The following is a 25,939-nucleotide window of genomic DNA, read 5'->3' as shown; positions in this document are numbered from 1 at the left end:
AAATCCAACTCCATGCCATTTCATATAATCTGAATCATTGAAAATGGTGATGATCAACCAAAAACTAATGTTTCCTCCTTTTATTAATCAAACATAAACGAGAACAGCTGGAAACCAGAAAAGAAAGGGAATACACTTCAATTGCTCCCTTCAGTGAAAGCATGATTCATGGGATATTGATAATAAAAAACGCATTGATTAATCCTTCGATGATTGTAACACAATAACTTGAATCCAGTGGAACAAAATAAACGAGAGAAAACCAATCTGAACTTTATCTGCACTTAAAATCAATAAGTATTCAATCATCAAAACTAGACATGGATGGCATTAGCAGAAAAAAAAATCTTCTTGGTACTAGGAGGGTGGGACAAGGGGCCCTAATGGAACTGGAAAAGCTAGGTTTATAGACGTCATGAGGATGCAGACCAATGGCAAAGAAGAACAATAAAAATGACTCCAATTGTTTCAAGATGCCATTCTCAACATATACTGACATAAGTTTTTTACAGAGATATCCCTTTTGTGTTCTGATAATAAATTCAGTAACTTGAAAAACCTATCCAGAAAACCCATCAGCTTTCTCTTCCATAAACTGAAAAAGGTCCTGGTGATGGTCTTGAAGGGAGGTTAGAATTGCAGCAGTCTAATCACAAAATTCCGCAGCATCCTTGATTGGAATGATCACCTTGCTAGATAATTATGTCCTAAACCATGGCATTCCTATTTGTCCTGGTTTTCGTAGCATAATTCCTCACCATTTTGTTGCTATATTATTAGGGCTATTTTACAGAAAGTTACAGCTCCAATTCATGATTAGATTCATCATCCTCTTCTTTTTGTTGTAGCTGTTCTTCTTCAATTAGTTGCAGTTCCAGTTGATGACTAAATTCATCACCAAAATCATCATCTTGCTGTTCATGTTTTTTGTGCTGTGGTTGATGTTGTTGCTCATCTTTTTGAGCATGACGTTGATTCAGTCCTGTTTGCTGATAAAACACTTGCCTTTGGACATTCCAGTTCTCTGTGATCCTCTCAACTTCATCTCCAATAAACTCCCTATCATCTGATATATGCTGTATGTTTTGGACATCTACCGCCTTGTTTGCTTCTGTAAAAAAAATATATAAAAAAAAAAACAAGCAGAAGTGTGGTAAATTAAATACGTTATAGATACTGAAAGAATTTTGAAAGGGAAATATAAATTGGGAGACTCCATGATATCTGGACCAAGCATATTTAACATGGTTTAGATATTAATAACTGTTATGTGCTTCAAAGTTTATACAGCACCATAAATAATGCATATAAGAAATCACAGAGAAACTTTTGGGTTGAGTATCAAATCGACAATAAGAATAAACACAAACTGTTATGGAAATAACTAAGCAATCAAATATATTTAGAAAAACTCTACCACCCCGACCATTTATCCTAGTAAAAATTGGAGGATAACCAAAAATTCAACAATTAGATAAATTCAAAAAATCAGCAACAAGTAAATGTAGCTTCTTAGTGTTAAAAAAAAAGTGAATTGATAAACTAGTTTTGCATCTGGTAACAGCTAAAATCACTAGCTCTGCTAGGCAATACAGATACAGGTATATTAAGGAAGAATACACATGTTACTTTCACGATTTGATGCTTATTCAGTCTATAACTTTTAAATACAGATATGAGATGGATAAAAGAACATACCTCTGATGGCATGTTTCTTCGCCTCTGCATATTCTGTTGACATTTTCTTGAGCATCTCTAAATCAAATTCCATACCCTGCAGATGCAGTTCAATCCACAAGCTTATTCAGGGAGAAAAAAAGAAGAGGAAAACCATGGCACCAACTGTGAGCATTGTAAAATCATTATACCTACAGGTAACTATTTTCAAAATAGGAAAAGAAGGCGGGGCCTATTTGCAACTATTGATCTAGTGGAACCTAAGTAAAACCTTCACATGAGGAGTTATGCAACATACCATGTCCATATGGAGGAACTGCTCAATCCGAGTATCATCAAATAACCTGTTATAAAGAAAGCAGTGGAGCAATAAGAGGATCCATAGAATATTTTGAAACCTGAAACCTGACTAATCATGCTATTAGATTGGAATAAATCATATCAACTTTAGGAAACATACTTCTTATATGCAACTTGCACACGGGCATCTTGCAATTCTGTGAGTTGGTTCACTGTCTCACTAACAGAACTTTCATGTAAGTCCACAAACCCAAAGAGAAACATGTTCTTTTCTAGCATCCTTTTGACCAAAGCAGGTACAACTTTTATTCCATGTTCTTTTGCATTTATAACAAGGGTCTTGAGTTTCTTCAGCTCTCCTGTCAGATAACAAGAAGAAATAAGATGGTGAAAAAGAGAAGGGAAAACAAAACTTCAGTTAATCATAACTTCATTATTACTATCATCACTTAATTCACCTCAACATGATCAAGAGCAATAAAATGCTTCCAAATGGGAGAGAGTTCACACGAAGAAAAACCCTTAAGCATGTTCACTTTAAACCTAAAAGTCCAACCAATGAAAAAAATTAATCACAAGGACACTGACAATACAATGCGAAAACCCTGTTTGTTCATGGCTGAATACAAGAGTGGCCCCACAAAGAAAAGAATGGAAAAGATGATTCACGACACCAATTCTGATGAGTTAGAATAAGACCTAGCAGAAGTAGTTTGTCTGAGGTAACTTCCAATTTTAATAAAATATTAGTGTGCCAGAATAATTCAAAACAACCAAAAGTCACACAGTAATATGTAATCAATTAGATCTGGTAAGAAGAATCAAAGAATTAATTTGAAAGCCAAATTGCACGTCACCTGCCATTCAGATAAGAAACAAGGAAAATTTGTGCAAAAGCTTCATAATATGGCAGGGCACATAGCTCAACCTCATCATAATAAACTAAACCTCAAAATTAAGTACATTAAAGATAAAGTTTATGCAGAAAGTGCAGATATACCAAGAGAGAAGTAGATTTTGAAAGGAGGCTTGAATGGTTGAGTCTCATAAAGACAGTAAAGGCAATACAGGCCTCCTAGCCTTTGTGATAAAGAAGAAGTGCTAATCATGTGACCTGCAATTGATTGCATGTTGGTTAGCAAAATTTGCATTAGAAATTGAATTAAAAAATCCTTGATTTAATTGTAAGGAGATAATCATCTAAATTCACTATGAGCATGATAAGATTAAACAAGCTCTCGCTTAAATATGTCTCAAGAAATCTGATGAGAAAGCAACATGATCCAAAAACTATCCAGCCCCAGACGGGACTTGTCCATTATCAGAAACGGGCTTTATAAAATATAACCAGGGCAACAATTTTTAAACTGAAGAAGAACTCACAACGACAACTGGATTCTAGCAAACATTATTTGCTTCAATGACAACACAAAAATCAAGTCGGTGAGAGCTCACCAATTGTATGAGCATACAACGACTGCATAAAGAAGGCCAATTTGGTAGGAGGACTAGCCTCAAAGATGTAGGTAAACTTCCTGGAAAGCCATACTCTTTTCATATCAGCCAAAGTTGTAAACTCACCCTAACAGTTCCCGAACACCACAACTGTTAAAACAATCAAAACATAATAACCCTTCCTGAAAAACAATAGCTAAACAAAATAAAAACAGCCCAAAATAACAAATCCTAGTAAATACCTCAACAAACTCATTTATAAGCTCATCAATGTCCAGCTTGAATGGAGACAGGTCCATAGCGCCAGAGACTCTTCAAATATTAAAACACAAGGACAATATTAATTCCAGTAACCCTTTGGAAAAACAATATCAACAAGAAAAATAAGAACCTAAGTAACCATTGAGTTCAATTTCAAGATTTTAAACGGAGAAAGAAAGCAAGAAAGGGACTAAATTCATATCTCTAATTGAACAAGAACAAACCCATGTTAAGAATTGAATAAGCAATATCTTGGAATGAGCAAGCTCTGAAATACACTTTTAGAAAGGATCAAAAAAGAGGATTTTTTGGCCATAAATGTCCTATCTTTATTTGAATAATATTTCTTTCTATGTTAACCCAAAAAAACAAAATTAAAACAGAGAGAAACCATAAAAAAGACAGAAAAGAAGAGAGTTTTTGTGGTGCTTTGGTTTTCGATTGTTTCTAACGACGATGCTAATTTTCTCATGTGGAGTGTTTTTTACCGTACTGGTTATTGTCCCTAATGGAATGTTTTTCAATCTCCACCCTCTAAAGTGGTTGGATCCAAGCAAAGTCGAGGCGCATCTTATGCCACAACATAAAGCCGCAGTTCTCAGGGACAAGAGAAAATAGTCCAGCAAGTTTGTTTTATTGATTTTAATTTTATTTTTATTTTTTTGTCTAAGAATATAATATATCACGTTTAACATACTATAAGAGGATACTAATCTTGCTTAGGCAATTTATTTTATGTAAATATGTTTTAGTAATAATCCATAAGTGAAAATAAATAAAAAATGCGGATGGTTAATGTTCTAAACAGGAAAGAATCATAGAGAAGTAAATACTAAAACCCTTCCTTGTAACCTTTGCTTTGAGGTAACTATGGAAGGAATGTTTTATGTAATTGGTGAAAAAGATTCAAATACTTGTAGTGTATTTGCAATTTAGAATCAAAGAAAGCAAATAACAAACAAACCCACAAACTTACGAGGAATAGTGAGACTGATTTCAAGTTGAAAATTCGAGTGTGGCCCCTAATCAAAGTGTGTGAAAATTTAATTTTTTTTATATATTTAGATTATTTTAATACATTTTAAAAAAATAACAGTAATTACATTAAAAAAAAAAAAAAGCCTGAAGCTCAGCGACCTGTAGTACCGTCTGCTGGCAGCGTTAATGTTACCTCAATTTCCAAGCAAGGTGCTTCCTGCTATTGGCGTTTTTTATTTTGTCGGTGTGGGAGAGAGCACATTTTTTAAAGATCATCAATAAATAGTCAATAATTTATCAGCACACTGTAAATATGAGACCACTGGCTTCGTTACTGTAAAACACGGTCACACGTCGCAAGGAAACTAGCCAAAAAAAAAAGAGAGAGAAATTCTTGCATGTTCTTTATAAAGCTCACGGAGACTATATATGTAATAATCAAAGATGATTGGGAATGACATTATCAACGTACTAAAAAAAATTGAGACTATCAAACTAAGGAAAAAAGGCTATAATTAATAATGTTTCTGCTGCAGAGCTAGACAAAATAGAGTTGGCTGATGGCAAATAGCCTGGCAGTGGCAGGTACAAGTTAGCATAAATGCTTATCCAAATGTATGATTACTAAGAAAAATCTCCATTTTCTTCATTCTACCTCTAAATTTTTTACCACCGCATAACTGAAAAAATAAAAGGAGTACTTAAGACAACATATGAAAAGCAAAAATGGGATTGATTGTTATGAAACGTACTTAAGAATCATGCTATACATCATAATTCTCTTAAGAACTTTCAATTGTGACAGAAAGGTTATTACAGATTTCAATTTAAAAAATAGCATTTATTTTTTGCAAAGCTTTTTCAAATTGAATTGTCCCATTAAGTTGAGGATAAAACAAACTTTTTCCCCAAAATTTATACGCTCTTGTCTAATCTATTACTCACATGAAAACTATAGACTCCATTGTTCCTCACTCATCATTACCCGTGCAATCACGACAGAGTCAAGATTCGGACAGCAATACCCTTCAAGCAAGATGAGCTTTTTCTAGTTGTTCAATTTGGTAAATTTATTGTCTTCAGCAAATTTAAGTTTTGCTTGATGATTTGAAATAGGAAAAATGACATTGCTTCTCTGTTTTTACACTCTATTTTCTCTCAAAATTTACATTCCACAATCTATAAATTGAGTAACACCTTCTCCTAAAAAAATCACCAGCAAGTTTCCAAATAGCCTAACCCAAGAACAGCTACACAGATCTATAGCAACTTTATCAACTTCTAAAATTTTAATTGATTTAAATCAACCCAGTTTTATACCGGAACGAAGTAGAATTACTGAAACGAACTCAACAAAGGATCAAACTCAAGCAATTAAAAGTAATTGTCTATGATGATTGGTGACCATCTCTGTGTCACATACTCAAGTAAGGAGAGAAAAGAAGGAGAAAGCAAGGAATAGGACAAAGAACAACTGGGGCTAAAAATCCCTTTCCAGCAAGAAAAATTCAATCTAAGCAATTAAGTATTACCTGTTGATGAGTAGTGATTCAGTGAAGACCGAAAAGGATGCCGTGTATGATGGGGAAAAGAAAAGGAAAAATGAAAGCGCTGTTGATGAAGGGTGAAGACTGAAGAGAAAGCTGTTGATGACAGGAAAAAAAGAGAGTGCTGTTGATGAAGAGGAAGCCGTCGATCTCACGGTGGCTGGTTAATTGTTGAATCATTAATGGTTGAGAGCCTGAGCCTGAGAATCCAACAAAACGCAAAGATAATGTCCAACCGAAATTAACAGCAAGTAATGTGTTTACTAGATTTTCAACACCAGGAAGATTTCCTCTCTTTGCAAGATTAACAAGTTCAAGATTATTTAACTACCAAACCACCAAAAAATAATATAAGATTGATGGCTCATGCCTCATGGCCCTCTTCCACGTAATAAAACATGACAGAAAAAAAGAGAACCCAGGAAGCAAACCTGGCCACTAACGAAATTGTTGCTTCATTTACAGTGGCATGCAAAAACAGCTGAGAGAGTGGAGACAATCAGAACAGAGGCAAACGAAGTAAAGAAAAAAATGGAGATTAATCTTTGCGCTGCTGGTGATGAGTGGAGAGTGGAAGTGTGGAACCAGCTGCGCTGCTGGTGTTGGTCGACTAGGGTTGAGATTCTTGAGAATTTGAGATTTGGGCAAAGGGGTAAACGGAATATTGGGAGCGGACTGTGTGTGGAGGGTCGGGTCAGGGGAATCAGGGACAGGGAATCAGTATTTTTATTTTTTTTTGTCAAACTCGTTAAAATCAGTCTGATTTTATCAGTGACGTATATTTGTTTTTTAAAATTTATTTTTAAAAAAATTATATTGTAATTTTTTTATATTTATTTATTATTAAAAAATTAATAAAAAATATTTTTCAGTTAAAAAAATTTAACTTGATTTCTAAAAAAATATTTTTCTATAAAATTTGGATAAAAAATAATTTTTAAAAATTATAAAAAAATTTAGAAATATCATATTATTTACTGATTATATCAAATTTGGTCTTTAAACTTTTGATTGCTAATTATATTTTATTTTGAATATTTATTTTTTAATTTCATCTCTTAAAATTTAATTTGTATATTAACTTTGGTCCTTATTTTTATAATTTTTATTTGTTTTTACCCTATTATTTTTTTATTGAATTTTTTTATTTATTATATTTGGTCCTCATTCTTTTGATTGTTACTTATTTTATTTGAAATAATTTATAAGATGTTAATTATTATTATTTTAATTTCTTCATTTTTTATTTTTTATTTTTTTAGATTTGATGACGTTACTTATTATTATTTTAATTTCTTCATCTTTTATTTTTTTTAATTTTTTAGATTTGATCTCTATTATCTTGATTATTATTTATTTTATTTGAGATAATTTATAAAATTATATTTTTTTTCAATTTCATTCTCATTCAACTTTTTAATTTGTAAAATTTGTTCCTCATTATTTTAATAAAGTTGAGAAAAATAAAGCATTAATAAGTTATTTTTCAGCTCATTTTCTATGACATAATCGAATACTAAAAAGTGTTTTCCAAATTATTTTTTATTACACTACTAAACATTAGAAAATAATTCACTTTTTCGGACTTCACTTTCTAAAAAAAACTAATTTCCAGCAAACAAACGAGGCCTTAGTCTAATTTTATCTAATTTTTTCTAATTTTAATTAATTTTACTTGTTTTTAATATGACAAACGAGGCCTTAGTCTAATTTTATCTATTTTTTTCTAATTTTACTTGTTTTTAATCTCATTTTATATGTTATATACATATTAACTTATAAAATTATAAAATTTTATAAATCAACTCATAATTTTAATAACAATAGTTAGAAGCATGAAATATTGCATTATATGTTTTTATTGTTAAAATCATAAAAATGGTTATAAATTCGTGATTTCACCCAATTTCACCTAATTTTACTTATTTTATCAGTTTTTTAAGTTCTTCAAACAATTTTGCATGTTAAGCATATATTCACTCGTGAAATCATATGATTTAACGAGTCAACTTGCAAGTTTAACAATATTGATTAGGATGCTACGATTAATTTTAAAATTACAAATAAAACTAAAATTTATTAGTATTTTCCTATTACACTTTAAGGTAGAATTATATTTTCATGTGTTTATTATACAATGTAATTACTCATCGCACCCTTACAAAAATTAACACCGTTAATGTTTAAGGGGTGTTTTTGGATTTTTATTTTTTTGTACAATATAATTATAGCATAAACCTTTAAGGTAGCTTTTTTCAACCTAAGATCAAGAGACATTTTAGGTTGTTTAACCTCATATTTCTTAGAAATTTCACGTAGAGTCAGGGGTATTATGGTCTTTCTATAATTTAAAAAAAAAATAGATGATGTGTGCAGAGCACACGCCAACAAGTGGGAGGCGCCCACACCTTTTAGGCGGAGTAGGTGGTGCCTCCTAGTCGTTGTTGGGAGCCTTCCGTGGCAACGACTAAAGCATCGCGTCACCCTTTTTTAATCCATTTTCTTCTTTTTTTCACTCTATTTTTTATTATTATTTGTTTTTTTTTAATTTTTTGATGGTTAAGAATTTTGTCAAATTTTGGTTTTTGGTATTCTATATGGTCATCATGGTCTCATAACCAGAGTTGTTGATTTCAAATATTAGTCCAATTTAACTTCGGTTTTTTTAAAAAAAAAATTTATTTTATCATTTGGCATTAGATTATTGAGTCTTAAACTTTTTTTTTTCTTTTTAGACTATCTCAGATAATGAGATAGTCAAGTTAACCCATATTTAAACGCATGAAAAAAAATTAACTATAACTAAAACTTATCAGTGTTTCACTATAACGCGGAATATTGTTCACTGTTAGTGAATTTACTGTGGATTGCACTTTAACGTGGGTATTGTAGATTGTGTGCGCTTTTGCTGTGGACTACACTGTTTGGTGAGGGGATGTGTAAGGGTGTAGCCAGTAGGCCCCACATACCAAACTTAAGGTGCGTACACGTGGCACTTGGGCTACCTACTTGGGGGCTAAGCACCTAATACGCACACGTGGCGCTTGACTTGCCTGCTTAAGTGATGGCAAACAAAGTGTACATATGGTGCTTGTGCTGCTTCCTCAATGTTGGGCACCCTTAGTGTACACATGGCACCTGAGTTGCACTAGGAGGGAGCCATGCCAGTGCTCCATAAGGGACACTTGGTGTATAGGTTATGACGCTGGATCCAAGGTTCCTATGTCATAAGATTCTAAATATTATTGTTTGTTTTAGAAATATTATTCTTGTTATTATAATTAATATTAATAATAAAATAATTAATAAATTTGAAAGGAAATATTTTTATTAATATTGAAAACATATTATTATTTATATTATAAATTTTTATGATGTTTTTTTATAAAAATAAAAGGTGAGACCGCAACATAGTATTATTAAAAATAGTTAACAATTCTGAGTATTAATATAAAAATTATTATAATTTGAGTTGTAAATATTATTATTCTTCTTAGAGTACAAGGTATTCATCTAAAACATATTATTATTTTTCTTATTATTCAAAGTATTTATATCAAAATATTATTGTTTTTCTTATAATTCAACATATTCATAGATATTATTATTTGTGTTATAATATTATTATTTTTACTATAATCAAAAGTATTGATATTAAAAATATTATCTTTTGTGTTGTAAATATTAGTATTGTTATAATAATTAATATTATTAATAAAATAACTACTAAATTAAAAAAATATTTTTAATATTGAAAAACACCCACAAATTTGATTTGAAGAGTAAAAATAAAAATTACTTTTATTATTATTAATAATAATAAATTTTTAAAAACTGTTGTTACTATCGAAGAAAAACAATGCAGGAACACATGGTGTTTGGATTGCTAAAATTAATAAATTTTTAAAAACTGTTATTACTATCGAAGAAAAACAATGCAAGAACACATGGTGTTTGGATTGCTAAAACTGTTGTTACTAAAAGGCACATCCCTTACACCCATGTAGTGCTCGGGTTCGTTCTTGCATCGCACATATGGTATTTTGGTCATGCCTCAATGTTAAGCTCACATTTACACACACGTGCCATTTAGCTATTGTCTGGGAGCTAAATATACCTTAGCGCACACATAGTGCTTAAGTTGTTCTAGGCATGTCCATGCTCGCGATCCACTTGGGGACACCTGACGCTTGGATCATGCCACCGGATCCAAGGGTAATGAGTCTAGCATCAAGACCAAGATTAATGGGTCATGTTTAAAGAGCTAATTCTAAATATTATTACTTGTTTTAGAATTATTATTATTAAAATAATTATTAAATTTCAAAGAAAATAGTACTATTAATATCAAAAACATGTTATTATTTATACTATAAATTTTAATAGTGTTTTTTATAAAAATAAAAAGTGAGCTCGTGGTATAGTATTATTAAAAATATTCAACAATTCTAGGTATTAACATAAAAAATATTAGAATTTACATTGTAAATATTATTATTTTTCTTAGAATACAAAGTATTCATCTAAAACATAATATTATTTTTCTTATTATTCAAAGTATTCAAATCAAATATTATTATTTTTCTTGTAATTCAACATATTCATAGATCTTATTATTTGTGTTATAATATTATTATTTCTATAAGAGTTCAGATTTTTAATATAAAAATATTATTATTTGTATTATAAATATTCTTGGAATTAAAAATATTATTATTGGTGTTATGAATATTATTATTTTCACTATAATCAAAAGTATTAATATTAAAATTATAAAATCCTGGCCTTCCCAATGTGGTGGCACATATGATGTTTTGTGTGATGGTTTGACTCAAATATTATTTTTTTTAACTTTAAAAAATAAGTTATCCGATCAAAAACTTCATATTATCCTTTTTATTTTATTAAAAATTTTAATTTTTTTTGTTTTTTTGATTTTGATTGATTTTATCTTTTAGATTCACCCCGCTAATGATATTTAATATTTATTACCAAACAAAGAAAAATATATTTCTCCATCATTCCCCTTCTTCCTCGTCTAAAGTCTAAACAACGGAGGTAAAAATTTTCCTATCCCTTCCTCCTCCATGCCCCTCCCCTCCCCTCCCCTCACATGTTTGACAACTCACAATCACAAATTAATGAAGATAAAGCACAAAGGTTTTGCAGCTTCATTTTAAGGACATTTTGTAGGATAAGCTAGCGACAGCGAGGTCCCCCGTGTTAGGCCATCATCATCACTACCTGGGATCTCTCTCGTCTAGTTGCAGGGGGGAAGATACACAAGCCTTTACAGCCAGTATTTTGGCTAATTATACAGGCAGGATTAAAAGCAATTATTCATAATTAAGAACTAGATTATATGCGGCTTTAATGGACTACCTGGGCTTTTAATTTGGTAGCTCAAACGTTTTCTTCTTCTTCTTGTATATAAATTGGTATAAAGGTATACCACACCTCCATCCATCCAGCAAATGCAAATAAAATGATGATTTTTACATTTACAAATATCTAGAGGAATCTCTGCAACATTTATATCGGAATCAAATATTAAAGAGTTTGTGTAAAAGAAAATTGAAATATATAGAATGTTAATTTGCACAAAGGAGGAGTGCCATTGGTTTCAGATGAAAAGGCATCCAGAATGTAAAAGGAGGTTGCGTAGCTGGAAATTTAGCAACTAGTTTTTAAAATATATATTACTTAAAAAGGTATAAAAATAATATTTTTATTTTTTAAAATTTATTTTTGATATTATTATATCAAAACAATCCAAAAAACTAAAAAATAATTTTTTTCAAATAACTTTTTTCAAATTTTAATCATACATAGGTTAAAATTCAATGCCAAACACTCCTTGGATGATCAAGAAACTACTGAATAAAGAAAATCTTATTAATTTAATCAAAAATCAAAATAAACTCATAACTATATTCATTTATTTTATTTTATTTTATTTGAAAATTTGTTCTATCATAACAATGTTACGTCGTTTTGATGCTTCGTAGATTCCTTTTCTTCTAGGAATTGATCCTTCCAAATTCGTGCCTTGTACAAATTGAATTTTATAATTATGCAATAAAGTGAAATAAAAAAAAAAACCAAGCAATAATTGAAATGACACCCGCTTCTTTTTTTTTTATTGGACGCGCGTACTTGAGGAGAAAAAGGCCACGTGGTCCCGTAAAGTGCCTTTTTCTTTCTTCATACTTTTAATTTCTACGCTCTTTCGAACATTTGCTCAGCGGTCATTTAAAATGCAGCCTCGCATGGCATGTTTGCGTGAAGACCGCAATCAGAGAAAACTGAAATTTCAATGCCAGATTTTTATTTTTTTTATTTTATTCGAGTATCTAATTATATATTTTACTTATTTTAGTAATTGATCTACAAGCATATTTAAGCATCAGCAGGGGGCAGATTCGTGATCAATTCTATTGATTCAGCTTAAATTTTTTATAAAAAAATATATTAAAAACTTAATGTATACTAAATAATAAAACTATCTTAATTGAAAATATAATGATAAATTAAAATATAAAGGCTACATTATCAATGCTAAGGATTTAGCTATGCTTCAGCCAGATTGTTTTAAATATAAGAATATATATATATATATATATATATATATATATAAAGACATCATAGATGTATTTTCTAAAAATTCAAAAAAAAAAATTCATGAATGCAAGACCTGCTGCATGTTGATCGAAACCTTTTTCGTTATTGAATTTGGTCACATATTGAATGACATGTTTATTTTTTAAATATAAAAAAAATGATATATTGAATTGATCTGAATCAATATTTGTTAATTTGTAAAATTTATAATCCTGATTATAAAATTATGACAATATTTAGAAATCAAATCGAACCAAATTATATAGCCCAATTCCTAATTAAAACAAAGAAAAAATAAAAAAAATATTAATTATTTTTTAAAAAATCCAAAAAAGAGCTTAAGTCAACTCAAGTAAACATACAAAACTTGTAACCCGGGTCATGAGAACAGATAACCACATAGCAAGTAAAATGAAAATGATTTTGAAGTCCAACTTTTAACCAATCCAATGATGGACAAAAAAATTTAACTAAAAAATGATAAAAACAAATGATTTGAGCTGACTAGAGTTAACTTACAAAACCTTATTTTGTTTGGTAGAACTATTTTTTATTTAATTATATGATAATAAAAATAAATATTTATAAAATTAATGACCAATCAAATATTAAAATATTTATTTGAGATCGCGATAACTCTATTCAAAGAAAACCAAAACAAATTAAGAATCACAATTCAAAATTAACAAAATATCAATCGATGAAATTAAATTATTAAAAAAAATCAATGTTGATGGATGAAATCAAGAAAAAAATCAAAGACAAAAAAAAAACCACCAAAGTCAACTTAAGTTAATTTTCTAAACTTGTAACATGATTATAAGACAAGGATAACTATATAAAAAGAAAAACAAAACTTAATTCCAACTAACTCAATTTCCAATCAACATAATTTCAAATGAAGAAAATAAGAAAAAATATTCAATTTTATAAAGAAGGACCAAAAAAGGATGACTTGAGTTAACTTAACTTATCAAACTCGCAACCTAGGTCATAAAAAAGAATGATCATATGAAAAATAAATTTTAAAAAATTTCAAAACCCAATTCCCAACCAATCGACGTTGAAAAATATATTTTTTAAAAAAACCAACCTAAAAAACTTAAGTTGACTCGTGTTAATCTGAAAAACTAGCGATTCAGATTATAAAATAGGGATAACCACACATAAAGCAAATAAAAAAATAAGAAAAATCAATCCCCAAGTAACCAATTGTTGAAAGTGAAACAAAAAAATAGTTTAAAAAAAAGTGCACTAAAAAAATTATCTAAGTTAAAGTTGTGATGTAGGTTATAGGATTAAGATTATCTCATAAAATAAAAATATCAATTATGAAGGATCAAATTGAACAAACAATCAAAATTTTAAAATGAGACAAAAAAAAATAATAATTAAAGACATAAGAACAAAAACTGACATAGAAGAAAATTAACAAAGCAATACACTAAAACCAAGTGAAAGAGAGAGAAAGAAAAAAAAAATTATGGAGAACACACTAAACCCCATCAACTTTGCACACCACCCCAAATGACAGAACTTGTCAAGATGATTAAAGAGAGATTGTAAAAAAAGCAAATTTAGAGGAGGTCAAATGCATCTCGAAAGCACTACGACTCTCCTTATTTGTTGACATGTGCAGTTTAAAAATTCATGAATGCAAGACCTGCTGCATATTGATGGAAACCTTTTTGGCTATTGAATTTGGTTATATATTGAAGTTTAATTTTTAAATATCAAGAGAATGATATATTAAATTTATCTGAATCAATATTTATTATTCTGTAAAATTTATAATTCTAATTATAAAATTGTGACAATCTTTAGAAATCAGTTCGAACCAAATTATATAGTCCAATTTCTAATTAAAACAAAGAAAAAATAAAAAATATATTAATTAGTTTTTAAAAAATCTAAAAAAAAACTTAAGTCAATTCAAGTAAACATACAAAATTTGCAACTCGGGTCATGAGAACGGATAACCACATAGCAAGTAAAATAAAAATGATTTTGAAGTCCAACTTTTAACCAATCCAATGATGGACAAAAAAATTTAACTAAAAAATGATAAAAACAAATGATTTGAGCTGACTAGAGTTAACTTACAAAACCTTATTTTGTTTGGTAGAACTATTTTTTATTTAATTATATGATAATAAAAATAAATGTTCGTAAAATTAATGACTAATCAAATATTAAAATATTTATTTGAGATCGCGATAACTCTATTCAAAGAAAGCCAGAATAAATTAAAAATCACAATTCAAAATTAACAAAATATCGATCGATGAAATTAAAATATTAAAAAAATCAATGTTGATGAATGAAATCAAAAGAAAAATAAAAAACAAAAAAAAAACTCACTAAAGTCAACTTAAGTTAATTTTCTAAACCTGTAACAATCATAAAACAGGAATAACTATATAAAAAGAAAAACAAAACTTAATCCCCAACTAACTCAATTTCCAATCAACATAATTTCAAATGAAGAAATTAAGAAAAAATATTCAATTTTATAAAGAAAGACAAAAAAAAAGGTGACTTGAGTTAACTTAACTTATCAGACTCGCAACCCAGGTCATAAAAAAGAATGATCATATAAAAAATAAATTTTAAAAAATTTCAAAGCCCAATTCCCAATCAATCAACGTTGAAAAATAATTTTTTTTAAAAATCAACCTAAAAGACCTGAGTTGACTCGTGTTAATCTGAAAAACTAGCGATTCAAGTTATAAAATAGAGATAACCACACATAAAACAAATAAAAAGAAAAAAAGAAAAATCAATCCCCAACTAACCAATTGTTGAAAGTGAAACAAAAAAATAGTAAAAAAAAAGTGCACTAAAAAAAATTATCTAAGTCAAAGTTGTGATCTAGGTTATGGGACAAAAATTACCCCGTAAAATAAAAATATTAATTATGAAGGATCAAATTGAACAAACAATCAAAATTTTAAAATGAAACAAAAAAAGAAAATAATAATTAAAGAAATGAGGACAAAAACTGACATAGAAGAAAATTAACAAAGCAATACACCAAAACCAAGTGAGAGAGAAAGAGAAAAAAAAATTGTGGAGAACACACCAAACCCCATCAACTTTGTGCGCCACCCCAAATGATAGAACTTGTCAAGATGATTAAAGAGAGATCGTAAAAAAAAGAAAATTTGGTGGCTAGAGAAGGTCAGAAGTATCTCGAAAGCGCTACGACTCTCCTCATTTGTTGACATGTGCAATTCACACGCTATCCATTCTTTCTTTACTCATTTTATTTCATCCTTGCTCTTGTTTCATTTTAAAATTTTGTACCTCAAGCCTTAATTGTTTTAGATCAATATAATTGAATTTTATTTTATGAAATCAAGTGTTAACTACATGCCGAAATTTTTACTTAACATCCTAATACCTCATATATTGGCAATTAAAATATATCATTGAATCTAATTTCAAATAAACTCAATATAAAAAAGATCAAATAAAAAATAAAAAAGTTGTTTAATAAAAAAAGTAATTGGGATTAACATTTTTTATTACTTGTTGTGTCCCTGGTGCTAGAAAAAAAAAGGGTCTTTAACATTTTTCCAATCTTCAGATTGTTTTAAATTTAATCCCTTAAAATTTTAGTTGTTTTAATTCAATAAAAAAATATTTTATCTTAACAAACCACACATCAACCAACGAAATCTTTCCTCGACACCATGCAATTCCCCTTCATAGCTAGCCAAAACAAACCACCAAGACTGATCCTATATAAACACAACATCAAAGAAATAAATTTTTTTAAAAAAATAAGTGATCAAAATGAAAAAAAAAAGTCAATTTTTTTGAAGGAAAGAGAAAATATTATAGAATACTACAATCCTCATTGTCATTCTGTTTTTTGCCATAAGCTTTAGGGTTTATATATATATATATATATAATAATTGTAATGCAATATCAAGTCACCTCAAATAATGAACCATGGGCGGAGGGTTAGTAACCATTTAAACTCAATTTTTTAAGAGATAAAGAGGAACAAAACAGCCTAAGACAGTTAATCAATGTTGGTGAATTAATAGACATGTGCATCTTCCACTGACTTGTGCTCATGAATTAGTTGATCAAGCGGCAAATGTTATAATAATTTTATAAAACTGATTAATTAAGAATAAAATTAAAGGAGCTGGCTGGCTGGCTGGCATGAGAGGAAGCAGCTAAAAATTGGGAAGGGGAAAGACAAACTTGTGGATTAAATCAAATAGACAAACCTCCTTTCAATCGTGTCGGGCATGTGTTGTGAGTATAGAGAAAAGAGCCAGTGATATAGTGGCAAAAGAGAGCATGCACTTCCATGCAACTGTCGCCATATATAAACACATGCTACACGTTGCATCCCTTTAGCTTACTCGTAACCATTCATATTTTTATCACATTTTTTAAAATACATTTAGTTGAATGTGTGTGATGATGTGTTTTTTAAATTATTTGAAAATAACATTTATTCCGGAAGATACAATCAGTTTAGTGGAAGAATATGTTTTATTTTTGGATAAAAAAATATATTTTTACATCACTTTATCTTATGCAATTTGCAATAAAAAACAAAAGAAAATAAATTCTAAAAATATAAATTATTTTTTTGGGTTGCTGTATGGTATTAAATATTTTTTAATAATTCAGTAATTATTCAAAAATATTTCTTTAAAAAATAACTTATTAAACAAAAGTAGAAAATAATTAATATTTTAAATTAAATTAAGATATTTAAAAATATTTCTTGAATACCTGAAATTGCAACACTAAAAATTATTAGTTTCTTATTGTATTTTATAAAAATGAGAGCAATATAATTTACGTGTAAGGGCTAATCAAACTTTTCAACATTTAAAATACATTTTATACATGAATGATTATAGTATGAGATTTTCAACATACCATAAGATTGTTTAAAGATCTCCAAATGTCTCTTTACTAATAGAATTTCGTCAAACTGATCAAGCCCCTTAAAACAACTTGGCCACATTGAATTGTTTGCTTTCAATTTCTGGTTACTTTAAACCTCCCATCCATTTTTATAAGTGAAAGTCAAGTGAATTATGCATAGATTAGTTTAGAATATTTGATTTATTGATTTTTTTTAATCCTTAGATGAATTTAACTTTTTAGTAGAAAAAGATTTATAAAATCTATTTAAGAAGTTATTAAAAAATACCTGTAATTCCTAAAAAAAATCCATGAAAAAATAAAAAATCCATAAAAATTGAAAAAATAATTCAACTTTCATGTTTGGATTTTTTGATATAATATAGTTTATTGTTAAAAAAAAATTATTTTAATTTTAAGTCATACACAAGGCACTTACCAAGTCCTTGATTTAGACAACTTATCATGCCTCAGAATTAATCTAACAGAAAAAATAGATGGGAGGTTTAAATTAACAAAAAAAAGAAGAAGTAAAGGGTTCGACTTGACTTATTATTTAACCAAATTTTAATAAAATAGGGATAATTGGTGTTTTTTAAATGTTAATTAATTAACGGACGAAACCTACACTATCTAACAGAAAGACCCATTTTCAAATAGGCCGAAGTTCTTAAATGATTTGAAGTTCAAAAATAGTTTGGCCCATCTAGCCTCAAAAATATTATGAGACTAATTAATGCCATGATGGTCATTCATCTAACTGATCTAACATTAATGAAGTTCTCTTGTGGAATTGACTAGAAATTATTGATTCCGTTAGATTAATGGAATGATGGTTATTCATCTAATAGGATTCCTTAATTATTATGGTTATCCCTGCCGACATGAATTTTAATTAAAAACACATGTCAAAAAGTGGTGACCACCTCTAAAAAGAAAAATCAAAATTTAATTATAGATTTACAATAATAATCTCATGAAAAATATATCAAAATCTATAATTTTAAACATAGTAAATTAAATTATAAGTATAAAAAACAAAAATCAAAGTTAACATTCCTTGTACCACTTATAATAGGAGAGAACCCTCAAATCTTAATTAATTTACTAAGATGATAGCTTACTAGATATAACCATCTACAACCTTAGATAATGTGTTAAGATATTATTTATATCAATTATATAACATGTGTTTTGCTGCAAGTTAAATAAAACAAAATAAACCAAAATAAATAAATGATGTTTAGAAAACACTGTAGTATTTTAAACAAGGAAAAAAAATCAATGTTTAATAAAAAAACCAATATCAAAATATAAAAACAAAAGGAATAAAAAAATGATGGTACTCGTTTTAAATTATTAAACTCAGAATATGAATCATAAATAAAAAATTTTAAAAAAAACTTAAAGCATAATATTTAACTAATTAAATATTAAAAAATAAAATTAAAAAAAAACAATAACACTTATAAGCACAAAAAAAAACACATTAACCCGCCTCGGTCAAATGGATTATAATTTTCTGTCCATCTCGCTCCCAAACTCACATCTCATGTTCTGCCATTGGATGTAGCATTGTAGCAGTGGATATTTAAAAAGAAAAATAAAAGGAGGACTATCCATCTATTCATCCAACCATGGTGGGCAGGTGATTTAATTATTACTCTGCCATCTAAATTAGCAGTATTTTAATCGCAGTGAAATAATTAAAACCATAGCATCTATTTGTAACTTGCCCTTCATCATGTAAACATGTAGGAGGCCAATGCCACCATTTCTCTACCAGGCAGCACAAAGAAACCATGCACCCTATAGATGTTGATCGAAAATAAAGATGGAAAACATTATTATTATAGTGTTAAATCAAATCAAATCAAATAATTGAAGGTTTTGCTGATGAAAAGATGGGGTTTAGCAAAGTGATTGCCAGCTAAATATGTTAAACATGATTCCACTCCCTCCCTCCCAGGTGCATGCCTCCATGTGTTGTTATGTGTAAATAAATGTCTTTGACACCCTCGCTTTAATCTAGAAAAATCATACCAAATTAAAAGATTTAATTATAAGAATCTCATCCATCACAATTTAATAAATATATAAGATTTAAACACTTAAAGCTAGAAACGATGAAGTGTGTGTGTGTATATATATATATTAAATCCTTATTAAAAGTATTTTTAATTAGAGTTGATAAAGAATAGCATCTGATAAAGTTATTACGATATTTATACTCAAATAAAAAAATATTTAATGAGCAAGAAATTTAGTTATTCATACCATATTAATCAAGTTTTTAATATTTATATAAGTATTTATTATGATGTTATTATCTATTGTTCAATATAAAATAAAATAATAATATGTTTATTTGAGGTGTATATATATTAAAACGATATGCATATGTGTGTATATATATCAGATATTTATATATTATATCATATCCAGAAATATAAAATTTATATATTTATATGATATACATGTATATATCTTAGGTTAGATTTGGATAAATTTATATAATATTTATACCTTACTTATTATTAAGAGAATAAAATAACTCTAAAAAATCCACTCATCTGTATCAATTCAAATCAATACAAATGAAGTTTGGACATCTACATTAATCTTACGGTAATTTAGCCAGGTATTAAAATACAGGCAGAAATGTCCACCAATACATGCAAGGCCAGGCCAACAAAGCGACCTCCGTCCCGGGAAAAACGGTGTCTTATCAGCACCCACACATGTTCCCATGGTGGGGTCACCCCCTCACATGCTTCCATGTAAACATGAACTTCATTTAAGGTTTAATTTAGGCTTAATTCAACTTTAATTTAGGGTTTCCATCAAGTCGAACTAATCCCACCTGCAATTCTGGAGTATTGAGTCTCACGCAGTTGAAATATTGAAGCCAGTTGAAAACGAATATTTTGGACCGATGCATGTATATCTTATGTTATGTCTCTTGTTTAACTGGAAAGCGTTTTCAGCAGCGGAGGTTTGTTTTCGACAAAGTTCCCTTTAGTCCCTATAGGTTAAAGTAGTTATTTTAGGTCCCCAGTTTTATTTTTATTTAGATATTGATTCTTATTTGAAATCTTGCATGGTCCTTGTATTTTCCAAAAACTAAAATTCACTCATAATAATAATAATAATAATAATAATAATAATAGTAATAATAATGCAATCAGATTCCTATGTGATTAATTATATATATAGTTTTTCTTTTATTTAATGTCTATGCATTACTATCTGCGATGCCTTTTTTTTAATTGTGATCGCTGGTAAGGTCTAATTGACTCATTGCCGTTATAATCATTCTGTTTTATTATAACCCTTAAAATTACAAAATCATTACATTATAGGATTTAATATATTATTTATAACACGTTGTTAATGTATAAAAAATCAACATTATCATGTATATTAATTAATGAATTCAGTCAATATCAAGCACTAATGCTACAAGAATAGTCCTAAGCGGATTTCATTCCATCGCTATCATGAATATACTAAGATTATAAGTCGCACATTCATATGGATGTCAACGGTAATGGTAGGTTTTTTTTGTTTTTGAATGATATCAATACATTAATAATAATAATAAAAAGATAGGTACTTACAATGCCTTCACATTTAAAAAATCTCAAAACATTAATGAAATATTTTTCAATGTAAATAAAATAATATTGTTGATATAAAAATTACTGAATAATTTATTGATGAAAACATGTTTATATAATAGAAAGTCTTTTATCATTAATGTCATATTTATCAGTAATTTCATGGTGATTTTTATTGATGGAATTTCAATAAATACTTTTATTGGTAATATTTTCATTAGTGTTAGCAAATAGAACAAAAATAACATATTATATAAGTGATTATGTTGGGGTGAATCTAAACAATTAATAATTTTTTGTAATTTTCTAATGAAATAGTTGATCATTTACCAATGAAATTTTCATCGGTCTTTATTTTTTTTAAATGCTATAAAATAATTTACAATGACATTAAACTACATGAAACAACTAATTTAAATTGAAGAACAAATTTTATATAATGTAAAAAAAATTACAAATGTTTATAAAAATCAATTAAATTAAAGAAAAAGGTTTTTATAATAAAATCAATAACAAATTTATATAAAAATGAATTAAAAGCTCTAGTTATAGGCCTGTAAAGGGAAGGATAATGACTTGAAAAGCATGCTTCATAATGATCTCCTATAGCTCTTTTTTTTTGTGTTTCATATTTTATCTCCATTTCGGCCATCAAAGCACCAACCCGTTGTTCAGCTAATTTCTCAATGATTGGTGATGATTAACTCGAGCTAGATTATAGGATGCCTATAATCAAGACACTATAACCTAATCTCATATTTTAGATCGCAGTCATAGATATATTGTAATCTTGATTCTTATCGGGTCCACCGATTGCTTTAACCTCTAATCACAAATTTAAATTATGTTCTGAATGAGTTGAAGGGTCGTCTCCATACTTTGTACACATGAAGATGTTATATTGTTTTTACACCATACAAAATAAGTCAGATATATGCATGAAAAAACATTAGTCCATATAATATATAAAAACATTTCAAAGTCTACTTATAATAAATACCTCAACTCGACTATCAATAAACTATTGCACCCTTTTCTTTCGATTCTCCCTTTGTATATATGTGTTTCTATATACAACTTTATTAGAATACGCTCGCGCCCAAAATATCTAGCCTGCAAAATAAATACGTTGGCTATTAGCTAAACACAAATTATAGGTACCATTTTCAGAAAAATACATGAAATTAAAACAACCTTTCTTACTGGGTGCTTTGCATGGTTTGTAAAAGAAAGCGACTCATTGGTATGCTTGCTAATAGAACCGTGAATCTTCTTGTTTCTTTTCTAGAACCCACTCTGTGAATGTCTTTGAAAACCTTTCGACGTATAAAACTCTAAGTATCTTTTCTAATTTCTTTTAATGATGTAGGGAGGTCTTTAATTCTTCTTAGCCTTGAAGCCATCTTACTCGACTTTTTTCTTAGCATAAGTGTGTGCTTCATATCATAAATCACGCAACCTGAATTAGAATTTCATTAAACTCAACACCATAATGTAGCCCTTCTCCAACCAAGAACCAAGTATATACATAACCTCCAAATAAGCTAAAAACTTGAATTATTACCCAAACAACTTGAAATGAGCTAAATAAAATCAAAACTACCCAAAACAAGCATCTAAGAATTTAAAAAGATATATGAAAAATATTGCATCTTAATAGCTTGATGTCTCAAATGGAACACTCCATGACATTGAAGGTCAAGTTGTTAAGATTTGGAATTTCCAAACACAAAAAAATATAAAATAATTAGGATGTATTTAGGAATTATATATCCTTGACTTTTTAATAATTGATACTCCTTGTTATAATTATGTAACAAGAATTTCTTGGCAGTATACTAATTAAATGAAGATTAAGGGACTTAACATGTTCTTATGGTAACGATGTTTGGCTTTTAATTTAATGTTTGATTTTTCTTCATTGTTCTTATTTTTTTTTTCATTCTTAATTTATCCTCGTTAATAAAATCTACATATTCCAATTCATTAAAAAATAGTGAATTATGATGTATAAATATTTTAACGTTAATTATTAAGAGTTTAATTTCAAAACACTTGTAATTAATAGTAAGCCTTACTAAACATATGGTGTAGACAATTCCTTAATGTAAATTATGTAGAGTTGAAAACACTTCTAATTATAATCTTTTTTGGTTCACCATACTATAGGTGTGTTAGGTACTTCAAGTTTTACTGATTTTTTTTATGTAGACAAATTCTTAACCTAAATTATCTAGAGTTTAATCTTGAAAACCCTTGTAATTAATAGCAAGCTTTTACTGAATTTGTGGTGCTTACACGTTCCTAACTTAAATTATCGAAAGTTTAATTCTGAAAAAGACTTTTAATTAACGGTAATCGTCACCGAAATATTTACGATGCACGAAGATCCTAGAAAAAGCCTGAGATTTAATCACAAGGCATCATTCCTCCACTTCCCTCAAGTCCTAAAACTGTGAAGTAGTGTTTCTTATTTCCTATGCTGGCCGTTGAAAGGAGGAAAGAAACTCAGAAAATGGTAAGCTCAAGTAGCCATTTAAGGCGCGTAGGGGTTAGACTTTTCTTCCAACGCATAGCGGGACCCATCTATGTGCCCTCACAAGGGTAACCGTCACCGTCAGATCCGGCTGTTTGCATCAGAACCGCACATATATTAATGGGATTTTTTGATATTTTAATCAAAACATTTTGTTGGTAGTGAGGAGATTAGTCGGATCAAGAAAAATAGTCAGCTGTCTGTAAAAATAACTGTAGTTAGAGAATTGCCAAGAAAATTAAAAATAATTAATAATTATTAAAGATGGAGCTTGGTGGGGTTCAGTTTTCTCAGGCCCAATATTCTTCTTGGGATTGGTGGTAGAAAGGACCTCAAATCCGCTATAAGTACCAGCCTTTCTCACCCTAAACCCACACACACAACACCTCTCGCTCGCTCGCTCTCTCTCTCTTATCCCTATATATTTTGAATTATCTTCTCTCTTAGCCCTCCTGCCCTTCCCTTCTCTTTACAAACCTTGCTAGGTTTGTTTATGGAGGGCTTTGAAGCTCCTAAAATACTTAAATCTAAGTTTTGTGGTGGTCTATATGTGACCCTCTTTGTATTCTTCCACAGCTTTCTTGAACTGCACCTATTTGAATATTGTTATTGATGTCGCCGTGCATGCCATGGCTATACATATGACATTGTCTTTTTGTTGCGGTTCAATAAAGCTGTGGGAAGATACAAACAGGATCAAAGAAAGTTAATGTTTCTTCATCGGGCCCTGCATCAATGATCAGTGTATAAGGTCTCTGATCTATTTCTTTTTTGTTGATATACGATCTCTTGGATCCAGTCGATTTTAGGGTTTTTGTAAAACCAAATTGTGTGATGATAATTGATGCTTGCAAATATTCATGATGACTTCGGCAATCTCTTGTTTCTTGCAAGTTTCATGCTTTGAAGGAGAACAAGAAGTGGTGGCATTTCTGATCCACCTATATGGAAGGAACAAGATTTCTTTAATATTTATTAGGGGTATTTTTTGTTGATTATTCTGATTTTCTTATGTTAAAACAGATCTTACAGTGTTAATGATTATGTTTTGCACTACAGATATTCACAGAGTATCTTGGACGCATTGCTTCCTTCCAACAGTGTCCTTCCATTTGTACTTGCATCAAAAGGAGACCACACAAAGATATATTTATTTGGTATAGATATACTCTTCACGAATCATTCTTTTTTACTTCAGATTCCTGTCTCTGTTTAATATCTTTTGATGACAAGTAAGATTTTGGATTTTTTTAGATGATTTTACAGCACAATAGTAGTGTTTTTAGATTCACTAGGTAAAAATGTTGTACTGATAATACTATTAGTTAATTTACAAGGCCATATGCTTTGATCGCCCACTATAATGTGTTTGTACCGTGTCGGTTGATGCAGTAATAGTCAAGTGCAGTCTTTTTTTTCTTGTATACATCCGATCTGAAGATTCCTTTTCATGACGAGGGTGATGTAGTCTGTTGTTGATTTGCTTCGCTGTTTTTTGTTCAAATATAAATTAAGCTTCGCTGTCTATAAATCATGTTGGGCATGTCATCTTCGATCAAATTAAATGAGGCATCTTTTTTAGCTATAGGATATATGGACCACACAGGGTTGCTATATTGCCTTCTCAGTATATATGGAATCAACCATCACCTACAAGCACCCAATTTCAACACTAACTCTATTACTAATGTTAGGTGGAGATTTAATGGAAATCCCATAAACATAGAGAAATGAAACTTGAGTAACACTTGCTTTATTTGGATTTCTAGCTGTAAATGAAACGAACAGAATTTAGTCAGATCATAAGGTTCCTGCCTTGTCCTTTGGATGGTAGAAACAATATATCTTTCTTCTATGTTCAAATGACTCGCATGAACAACTTTCATGAACCATATAAATGATGACATACCTAATTCTCAGATTCAAAATTAAGCTTCTGTGCGTGAATAGTACACAGCAATGTAAAGAACGTGATGGTGATAAAAAAAGAGAAGTTGGGTCTACTTTCTCATGAACTTAGCTGGAAAAACACATCAAATTAAGG

The 25,939-nt window shown here is 29.2% G+C and overlaps 1 protein-coding gene and 1 long non-coding RNA gene across 12 annotated transcripts; one reads left to right on the top strand and one right to left on the bottom strand.

Moving 5' to 3' along the window:
- Nucleotides 1-253: 253 nt before the first annotated feature.
- Nucleotides 254-6,459, bottom strand: LOC105122642 (Small nuclear RNA activating complex (SNAPc), subunit SNAP43 protein). Of its 11 annotated transcripts, XR_841726.1 has the most exons (9): nucleotides 4,182-4,359; nucleotides 3,675-3,744; nucleotides 3,433-3,559; nucleotides 2,978-3,091; nucleotides 2,138-2,336; nucleotides 1,974-2,021; nucleotides 1,699-1,775; nucleotides 447-1,111; nucleotides 254-347 (listed from the first exon to the last, which is right to left on the bottom strand). XR_841726.1 is itself a non-coding variant. In XM_011021875.1 (8 exons), exons 2-8 carry the CDS (start codon nucleotides 3,729-3,731, stop codon nucleotides 798-800), a joined length of 936 nt encoding a protein of 311 aa, XP_011020177.1. In that variant the 5' UTR covers nucleotides 3,732-3,744; nucleotides 6,204-6,459; the 3' UTR covers nucleotides 255-797. The 11 variants fall into 11 exon arrangements, 10 of the variants coding, with proteins under 10 accessions (XP_011020177.1, XP_011020184.1, XP_011020179.1 ...); XM_011021875.1 differs by lacking the exon at nucleotides 4,182-4,359 and adding an exon at nucleotides 6,204-6,459 and having other exon boundaries at nucleotides 255-1,111; XM_011021882.1 differs by lacking the exon at nucleotides 4,182-4,359 and adding an exon at nucleotides 6,204-6,459 and having other exon boundaries at nucleotides 255-1,111; nucleotides 3,433-3,512.
- Nucleotides 6,460-24,262: 17,803 nt separating this feature from the next.
- LOC105122638 (uncharacterized) lies at nucleotides 24,263-25,426 on the top strand. Its single transcript, XR_841722.1, has 2 exons — nucleotides 24,263-24,646; nucleotides 24,955-25,426. It is a non-coding gene; the product is annotated as an uncharacterized LOC105122638 (long non-coding RNA).
- Nucleotides 25,427-25,939: the final 513 nt, after the last annotated feature.

Source organism: Populus euphratica, unplaced genomic scaffold (genome assembly GCF_000495115.2).
Source record: "Populus euphratica unplaced genomic scaffold, PopEup_1.0 scaffold20.1, whole genome shotgun sequence".
NCBI lineage: Eukaryota > Viridiplantae > Streptophyta > Magnoliopsida > Malpighiales > Salicaceae > Populus > Populus euphratica.
Note: the sequence above shows the minus strand (reverse complement) of the source record. Positions and strands in the feature narration are given on the sequence as shown.